Here is a 10,389-nt window from a genome sequence, read left to right as displayed (position 1 = left end):
TCGTAATTTGACTAATTAACCGTCTGATGATGCGTGACAACGTAAGCAAAATTCCGATCAAAATAAAAGACTACTGGATGAGGTCAACAAGCGATTTTTTCTTTCTTCGCTGGATCCATTTTAACGATCGAGACGCGTAACACGCCAGCGTATGGTTCTCGCGTGGCGGGCGATCTATTACAGCCACATATATATACGTCATCGCAATCGTCAGTTGGCATTATCCCCGTTCTCTACGCTTATTTCTTCCCATTCCAAACCCTTTACTTTCTACGACAGCTATCCCCTCTCTGTTTTCCTTACTCTCCAGCCATGCAACGAGCTTTTCCTTTTAACCAAACAAAAACCTGGGACCCAATGCCGCCGGAGGAGATAACAAAGGCAGTAATGGAGAATCCGGTTGTGGTCGTGGGGAGACGAGGATGCTGCTTGGTACATGTAGTGAGGCGGCTGTTGCAGGGACAAGGCGTGAATCCGACAGTGTGCGAAGTCGGCGATGAGGATAATGAGGTGGCGGTGGGTGACTGCAGCGGGGAAGGTAAAGAGAAGCAGAAGCAGAAGTTGCCGGCGGTGTTTATTGGGGGCAGGCTGGTGGGAGGTCTGGACCAGCTTATGGCGGTCCATATCTCGGGCGAGCTCGTCCCTATCTTAAGAAACGCTGGGGCCTTATGGCTTTGATTGGTTAACTTTGATTTTTTTTTTTTTTATGTAATTACTTTGGATTTTAATGTTGTATTTATGAGTTATGTTTGTAAAGTGTTTTATTTATTTTTACTTTGTGTATTTGTAGTATTTTGATGATATACTTTATCATAGCTAGAATTGGAAATACTCTTTTGGTATGAATTAGACTACGTTTATATATTGAAAATTTTATTTTTATAAAAGTTTAATCAATTTTTTTTTTCTTTATGCCTATGTGCAAGCTTCATATGTGCCATTAGTTTTGTAAGAGGGGCGATCATATAAAACTTCCTTGAGATAGTAATATCATAAGTATGATGGTCTTCTATGAACAAATTGTTTTCTCCATCTTGGTAAACAAAATGAATTGATTTTGATGTACGCGTGATGATATTGAATAATTAATTGTGCTAAGGAAGATAGTGGCACCGTCATTTCTTTGGAATTACGCATCATTATTCTGAATTGAAACTCTAGCATGGAGTAAAACATTTATAAAGAGTCGTGATATTTCTGCGAAACAAAAAAATGCAAATAAACCAAGCGTATGGAGCTATGGAAATATAGGAACCGTGTGAAATTACAATAATCCATTAGAAAGACATACGAGCAAATGAGAGATGAGTGATTAATATGGCTGAATAATACATGCTTAGAGGGAAAATCCCATTTTTTAGAGAGAGAAAGTCTCCTTTTTTTGAAATTTTGTAATTCCGCTGTTTTCCCGGGTTGCTGTTTATGGACGGAGGTGGCTTCCGACAATCCACGGCCAATATTCCGTCAAAGCCTATTGATCGCTATGTGGCTAAATCCACTGTGGTATTGAATGAAGATCGCCGTGGAGGGAGATTGACAACAACATCGTTTCATGGAAATCATAAAGGACTTTTTAATGAAGATCCTTTAGTTATAAAGGAAGTTTCAGATTCGAAGGTTAAAAGGGTTTTGTCAATGATTGGGAAAGATAAAGATGTCCTGGTCGAAGAAAATTTTTAGTGTCCTCTCTTAGCTGAGGTCTTTAAAAAAATCAATGAGGTACACTGGAAGCAAATGATGCAGAAGCTTCTACATCAAAGTTGAAACTTTTTGTTAAAAGATTTGGGTTATTTAAAAAATTCAAATGAACTTAATTTCTAGATGGATTCGTGTAATAAGGTGGATGGATTAATTTCAAATGATATTGTTCTTATTATTCCTGGAGAAGACACCATGGGTGATTGTGGAAATGCTGTTGAAAATAATAAATATTTGAGGGATTGTGATATGGAGAAGAATGGATCTTTTGGCACCAAGGCTAATAATATTGTTACTAGTGTTCTTGTTCAAATGATAATATTGAGAGTGGTCATCCGTGGGTCAAGCGTTAACATATTAAAATTTTACCTTATGTTATTGATTCATTGGATATAGATGCTTCTACATATGTTAAACTTCATGTGGAAAGTGAATTGGCAAATACTTAGAAGCTAGAAAAAGCCTTGGTAGTTAAAATGTTTGGAAAGAACAATCCTTTCAATTTTATTTGTACTGAATTAAGAAGATAGTGGGCTCAGTTTGGTCAGTTTCATATAACTATTCTATGTCTTGATGGATCCTTTGTTGTTTTCAATCATTAGAAGCTATGGAATTTGTAATAACTGGTGGCCCTTGGTTCATTTATGCCCATATTATCGGAATTGATAAGTGGATCTCTAATTTTTCACCAGAATCCTGGAAAGGGAAGTCTTCTCCTATTTGGATTAGAATGGCTCATCTGCCTTTGCATTATTGGGATAAAATTAATGTCATCACAATAGCAGCAATGGTTGTTCCACTGATGATTGACAGTAACATGTTCCAGTAGGGCAGAAGAGAATATGCAAGAATTTATGTGCTGATTTAATTGGATAAACAACTTCTATAAGTCACTTGGGTTGAAGGTGCTTTAGGAAAGTTCTTTCAGAAATTTGAATATGAAAAATTATCTTCATTTTGCTTCAATTGTGGCATGATTGGGCATAAGGATGATGCTTTTTTGCCGAATGGTTCATAAGATTTAAAGTTGGTGCTGAAGTGGAACATGTTCAATGAGGAAATTCTATTTCTGGTTGTGATACTCAAGCAAAGGTTGATGAGAATTCTAAGTATTGTCCTTGGATCCACGTTAAAGTATAACAAGAATAATGTCAGGGGTCATTATTTAAACCTTTTAGGGGTAAAGTTAAGAAAAATCCTACTGCTGAAATGAAGTATAAAAGTCAGTTGATGGAAAAGTAAGGATAAACTATTGCAGAATTTTTGTTCGATATTTCCTAGGAAAATTAATGGTGAAGTTATTGTTGTGAAGACCAATTCTGAGAATGTTAATCTAATCAGATATGATGTGTTAATTAAAGTCTGAGGGAGCTTCAATCAGAATGGGTGGTGGATATTGTTGATGTGTTTATTGATGGTGCTTTGGAAAATTCCATTATTAACTTGGACAATCAGCCTCTGACTTATTTGAAGGAGAATTCTGGTATGAATATTAACCATGTTTCACCTTTAATTCCTATTACTAATAATAATTTTGATGCTCTAAATGGAATTATACATGAGTTAGAGGGTGTTGAGCCTCCGAAAAATAAATCTATTGTAATATCTAAACCCTCTCCTATTATTGTAAATAATTTTGTAGTAAGTTCTTAAGTTTATGTTTATGGTAGTATGGTGGTTTATAATCCTACAGTAAATTCTGAAATTGGTAAACAAAGATTGGGTAATGGCTTAAGGCTTCAGTGCATGTCAAATCCTTCCTCGAAACAGAGAAATTGATTTTCTACATAAAGGAAGGAGTGTTGATTTTTTTTTTCTTAATCATGTCGTCCATAGCATTTTAGATTTATATAGGGGCCAAAAAAAAGGATGATCCTCACAATTTAAAAGAATTTTTGAAGGAGTTTAATGTGTTTTTTTGTGGGATTAGTGGAAACAAACTTATCCTCTTTCAGTAGACTACAATGTACTAAATTCATTGGTGTGGATTGGGATTTCTATTTGTTTCCTTCGGATGGGTTGTCAGGAGGTTTTTTGGTTATATGGAGAACAAATATTGAGTTGTTTTTGTTGATTGAAGCAGATTCTCAATTTGTTATTTGTGAGGTTAATATTTTAAATAAAGGAAGTTGATTTATTACTTCTATTTGTGGGAGCCATGATATATATAATAGAGGGAATATTTGGAATAAACTTGATGTATATTATTTTAAAGATATTCTACTAATGTTGGGAGGTGGTTTCAATTGTTTAGTATATCAGGAGGATAAGAGGGGAGGAAAAAAGTTTATTTTTTCTTAAGGTCCTCAAGAAATGAAGTTGTTTATGGTTAATAATGATTATCATGATGTTGATTTTGTGGGTCGAAAGTTCACTTGGTGTAATAATAATGGAGGGGGAGCTTGTATTTTGGAGAGATTTGATAGATGCTTGTTAAAATTCATTGCTATTATTGAAGTTAAACATGCTCTAATGAGGAATTTCTCTAGAGGTTCTTCAGATCACTGTCTAATTGTGTTGGAGATTAAGCATTCTAATTTCCACCAGAGAAATATTATCAAATTTTGAGATGTATGGGCTTCTTTTCATGCTTCTATGGCGGTTATTATGAAATCTTTCAAGAAAAAAACTGTTGGTGATGATGATCAAATTATCAACTTTAAATTTAGAAGGTCTTTGAGAGCATTTTCTTTTTTGGGGTAGAGCTTAACTCAATGATCTTTGAAGTTGAAGGAATGTCTTAAAAAGGATATTTTACAATTGAAAATGGAAGAATCTTCATTTAATAGGCCATCTGAAGATAAATTATTCTAACTTAGAGCTAAAGTAAATGAATTGAATGCTATGTTAGCTCATCTGAAAATGTGGTGGAGACAAAGGGCTAAAGTGAATTGGATGGAGGAGGGAGAAACTAATTCCATGTTTTTCATGTGTTTGCTAGCTCGAAATGGAATGCAAATTGGATCAACCATATGATAGATTGCAATGTTAAAGTGGTTGAAAAGAAAGATTAGATTGAAGGAGTTCCTTTTTTAATTTCTTCATGGATAATTGGAGGAATAGATACGGTATTCTTCAGGGATGTCCTTCTCTATTAAATGTGCTTGATGATGATGATAGATCTTTATTAGAAGCTAAAATTTTTTAAGGAGGAACTAGTTCATGTGGTTAAGAATTTAGGAAAATTCAAATCACCAGGGAATGATGACATCACTTATTCTTTTCTTAAAGCTTACTAGAGCATTGTTGAGGAAGATGTTTGCAAGGTTATAAACAATTTTTCTCTTTTGGGAAAATTCACAAAGGTTGGAATTATATTCCTTGTTCTCAAAGCTCAAAATCCTTTGGTTCCTTCTAACTATAGGCCCATTAGTCTTTGTATAACTATATATAAGATTGTGGCTAAAATGTTATTGAACAGGATGTCAATTTTGCTTCCTAAGATCATAACTGAAGAGTAAGAGACTTTTGTTAAAGGTCGTTCTTTGTCAGATCATATTTTACTTCCTCAAGAATTGTTCCATAAATTCAAGTTTTCTAAATCTAAAAAAGGTTTTTATCTGCTAAAATTTATATGGAGCATGCGTACGATAGCATAGCTTAGTCAACCTAATATCATTTTATAAAAAAAAACTGATCTTATAATGGAATGTGTGATGAATTAAAGGTTCTATGCTATGGTTAATAGTTCTAATTCTAATTGGATTGAAGCAATGAGAGGATTTAGACAACGTTGTCCTTTTTATCACTATTTATTTATTTTGTTCTCTTAGTTTTCTTCAATTGTGTTAAATCAAAGAGGTGGTGGTCTTGGAATTAAAATTGCTTCTCATACACACAGGATCTCTCATTTGTTATATGGAGATGAAATTTTATTACTTTCTGAAGCCAAGATAAAAAGTGTTAAAATGGTAAAGGATATTATAAATGATTATTGTGGTTGGTGAGGGTAGAAGTTAAATTTGGATAAATCCATTGTTTTGTTTAGCAAAGAAGTTAAGAAGACGATGGAAAAAATATTTTTTGGGATGTTGTGACTCAACTATGTAAAGGAATTAAGTTATCTTGGTGTTAAGATTGCACTAAGAAGGCTTATCGTGGCAAATTTTCAAATTTTATTGGAGAAGATTTTGAAAAAAATGAGCATGTGGGGAAATAGATTTTTTCTTTGGCCGGAAGATTGGTGCTTATTAAGTCAAATTTTGTTCCCTTCCCATATTTTTATGTACTCATTCGTTAGTCCCAAATGGAATTCAGAATGAGTTTGATAAATTGTGTAGGAAATTTATTTGGCACAAAGAAAATGGGAAATATGGTATGTACTATGTTTCTTGGGAGGTTATCTGTAAAAATAGGAACAGTGAACGTCATGGAATTCACTCAGCTGCGGCTTCTATTGGTCCTTTTTGTGTAAGGTTGGCATGGAATTTTATTGATAATTTAAGTTATCTAATTAATAAAAACCTGATTATGAAATATGAGAAAGATATGTGGAATTCTGATATGAAGAAAGTGTGGTATGATTAATGGAAAATCCTTATGCCTGGTGCAATGTTTTTGTAGCCAATTATTAGGTGGAAAATTGCTATAGGAGCTTCTGTTAAAATTTTAAAAGACGTATTAATTCTTGATTGAAGGATTGATCAATGGCCTTCTTTTGTTGTTAATTTAGAAGATGTGAATATCACTTTGGATTGTCTTATTTCTAATGGCCACTGGAATAATATTGAACTAAATAAATTGTTTGGTGAATAATTGGTTAAGCATATTCAACATATTGAAATTTTTTCTACTCTATCTTTAGATCATATGGAGATCATCTCAAAGGTATGTGGTAAATCTGTTACTACAATGGCTCTTGAGGCAGCTTATGAAAGATGACATTGAGGAAAACTCGTGGCTTTGGATGTAAAAGATTAAGTTGAAATTGATAGTGGTGAAAGTTTGAGTAGGTTGTTAGACCTAATAGAACTGCCCCATGACAAAGCAAGAGGAGGGGGTGAATTGGTAATTTAAAAAAGCACTCATATTCTAGAAAAATGTTTTAAGAAATTTTATTCAATTATTTTGAAGTATGCAAATGTTCGTATAATTAGATTTTCACAAATTATTCGTCAACCACAGTAAAATAAAGCACAAAAAATAAAAATATAATAAAAAGTAAAAGAATAAAAGAACACCAAATTTTATAGTGGTTCGATCTAACTAGAATTATGTTCACTGCCTGAATACTCCTTCTGGTATTGCTCTAAATCAAAGTGACACTCCTTTTACCCCTATAGCAAGGTAGATAAGCCCTTACAAACACTCTTCCACCAACTCGGTGCGGCAGAGTACCGATGCCATTTCACACCCTCCTGGTGATGATTAGTACCAACATCCTTTTCTAACCCTACTGGTGATGGCAGAGTATCAACATTTTTTCTCACCCTCCTAGTGATGGCAGAGTAACAACATCCTTTTTAACCCTCCTGATAATGGCAAAGTACCATAATACAATGTTGAAGATCTTCTCGCAAATGCCTCCAGAGGAGATATACAAAAATTTGAATAAGGAAAAAGAGATCAAGGCTTTGGGAAACCTTGTGAAACCCTCACAACTCCCCATAACTTGATCTCTTGCACTGTACTCTAACATTCTTTCCCAAACACTCATACTCAATGGCCACTCTAAAGAGAAAATTGTAACAAAAGATGCGAGTGTCAATTTTTAGGGCCCTTATATACTAAACACAAGAAAAACCATCTAGAGAATTAAAAATTACAAGTCAATCATCCTATGATCATACAGTATAATCAAGGATCATGTGTATGAATAGTTTAGAGTTCCATGTACAAACTTGTATGAACCTTATTTCATACTCTTTTAGTCATCTGTACAAACTGACATCATACTGTATAAATAGTTCAAAGATGAACTAATTCATCCAGTAAGATCTTATACAAACCTTATTTTATACTCTATTATTAATCTATACAAACTGATATTATATTATACGAACAATTAAAATGAATCTTGCTTTTTTTATACAAACATTGACAGAGTTGTCTATATGAATATATATTGTGCAGTATGAACAGTACAAAAAAAGGGTTCATTTGTAGCAAACTTGTACGCAACTATTTCATACTCAGTGAATCATATATACAAACCTACTTCATATAGTACGAATAGTTAAAAAATGATGAGTTTGTTTGGGGCGAATTGGTATGCACCTATTTTATATTCTATAAGTTGTCTGCTCGAAAAACAATCGTATAGTACGAACAGTAAAAAAAATTAAAGTCATGATTTAATTAATTTTGTTTTGGAGAAAAGAAACTTAACAAATCATCTAGTATGATTGTAAATCATATAGAATGATTTGTTTTAAAATCCTTAAGGTTCGACTCTCTCCCCAAGTGTGTGTATGCATGATTATTTAATTACAATCACACTCTCTCAGACTCGAGAAAAATAAAAAATTTATAGACTTTATTATATGAAACCCTAATATATCTTGAAGTCTTCAACAGTATAGAGTATGGTTTCCCTGAAATGTTAGTACACACAAAAAATAAATAAAAAATGTATCTAATATAAGTTTGGAGAAGTAGTAATCAAAATAATAATATTATATTATCATAAAAAAATAATAATATATAAATCTCAATCTTGAAGTCTACGTTATAACAATCTCCAACTTTTTTATGATGGAAAAATAATTATTATTAGAATTAACATTAAATGTTATTTTTGTCCTAAATTCCCCCTCAATGAATGCTCAATTAAAAAGTGAGGGATTAAAAAAAAAGGCTAAAATGAATTCAAAAAAAAAAACACGTAAAAAATAATGACCAAAATAAATTCGAAAACAAAACACACACAACAAACACACACAATTAATTTAATCATGATTAATTCAATCAAACAAACAAATAATAACCAATCAAACAAATAAAAAAATAACCAATGACTCCCCCATTTGACAATATCAAAAAGGGAAGTACCTCTTGAAAAGGTAAGTTGTTATTGACAAATCTAATAGATGATGAAGAAGTTGATTTTAAAATAATTACAAAGACAACACAAACATCCTTATGTGACAAGGAAAGTCTCGTATTTTAAATCGAAGAATAATTATGATAAGAAAAGTCAACCAAGTCCCCATTCATTCTAGACCTATCAAATAAAAATAATTATTGCAAAAATGATGAAATAAAGATCAGTTAGCTGTTTAATTTAATACGGAAGATTTTTATTGAATGAATGGTTTTGTGTTACAAATAGAAAGATAAATGAAATAACTGTATGATACTTTCAATTAGCGATATTACACATCTTTTCAAATTTTTTGCATGCTTTATGCATCTTTTCAGTTTGGGCTAATTTTGCGCCTATTTTCATTTTTTTATGAATATTATTCATTATTTAAAATTGTGCCACATTTTGTGTATCTTATTAAGCATGATATACTTTGTGCATCTTTTTACATTTTTGAGTCTTTCTAATATCAATAAATCTTAAAATAAAATCTAATAATTCATAAAAATAAACACATTGAATAAGAAATAAAATAAAAATAAGAAATCTCTTTTGTAAAACTTATAATTAAATAATATTTATCTATAAGAACATGAAGATGATCTTCTAATCTGCATCTAACATAATTTAATTTAAAATTTTAGAAAATTTAAAATTTTAAGGAAATTAATTTGTACATCAAAGTATTTTAAAATTTTATTCGATAGATCAACTACATTTGATTAGTCTATAGAAACTTAAAACGATTCAAGAACATTAACCTCAATACAAGATAAATATCATTCCATTCTTTTTTTTTAAACAAAGAAAGGATATAAATGCAAATACATCTAAAACAAGTACACAAAAATTCAAATGCCATCAGATTAAAACTAAAAATAAAAAACATATAATAACTATAACAAAAAATGAAAAACTAATATGCTGGGGGATCATGATCTTGAGGTGGTTGAAGAAACGTGAACATCATATAGTAGTTATTGATAGTAGCTATTTGAGTGATAACTGAGTCAAACTATCCTATAATCCAACCCCTGACCTCCTTATATCTTGCATCCTACTGGTTTAAGTGAGTCTCAATTTGATCAAACGATTGATCAAAATGAGATTCAAGTCTACCAAATTACCAGACCATTTCTTACTAAAAATAATGATCAGGTCCAAGAGCTGGTGCAGGTGCAGGAGTAGGTCCTCATTCGTCATCAAAATCTTCTTCCTCATCCCCTTGGTTTGGTTAAACGGAGAATGGAAGAAAGCATCAGTGAAATAAATTTGAAGCTATGTTGGTGGATCGAGATGAATCAAGTTATACTTCTTCTCAAGAATATAGGTGATCAGGTATAATAAAGCCACATTCTTCTTTCTTCTATTGTTAAGAAGTCAAATATTGGTAAGTTTATAGATGTAGTCTATAATCAATTGGTCTTCATCTATTGGTGTGTTTGTCATAATAATATATTTGACTCTAGACAATAAGGAGTTAGGTTGATACGATCACCAACTTTAGTAATTATGAAAGTTCTTAATACAGACTGAATGATCCTAACATTTTGATTCAAGGTGTACATACGAGATAGGTAATTGACTGAAGTGACACCTCTAAGGGTTTGATTGGTATTAGACCAGTCAAAATTAGACCAAGAAGTCATTATGTGTGCCCTTACCCC

At 32.1% G+C, this 10,389-nt stretch overlaps 1 protein-coding gene across 1 annotated transcript; it reads left to right on the top strand.

Moving 5' to 3' along the window:
• The first annotated feature begins 249 nt into the window (after positions 1-249).
• LOC110116571 (monothiol glutaredoxin-S9) lies at positions 250-862 on the top strand. The gene has a single exon (XM_020850214.2). It carries the CDS (start codon positions 313-315, stop codon positions 676-678), a length of 366 nt encoding a protein of 121 aa, XP_020705873.1. The 5' UTR covers positions 250-312; the 3' UTR covers positions 679-862.
• Positions 863-10,389: the final 9,527 nt, after the last annotated feature.

Source organism: Dendrobium catenatum, unplaced genomic scaffold (assembly GCF_001605985.2).
Source record: "Dendrobium catenatum unplaced genomic scaffold, ASM160598v2 fragScaff_scaffold_1193, whole genome shotgun sequence".
Taxonomy (NCBI): domain Eukaryota; kingdom Viridiplantae; phylum Streptophyta; class Magnoliopsida; order Asparagales; family Orchidaceae; genus Dendrobium; species Dendrobium catenatum.
The sequence above is the reverse complement of the archived record's forward strand: the minus strand, read 5'-3'. Positions and strand labels throughout refer to the sequence as shown.

Coding starts and splice junctions, on each gene's coding strand:
- LOC110116571 (XM_020850214.2), top strand. CDS start 313: ATGCAACGAGCTTTTCCTTTTAACCAAACAAAAACCTGGGACCCAATG.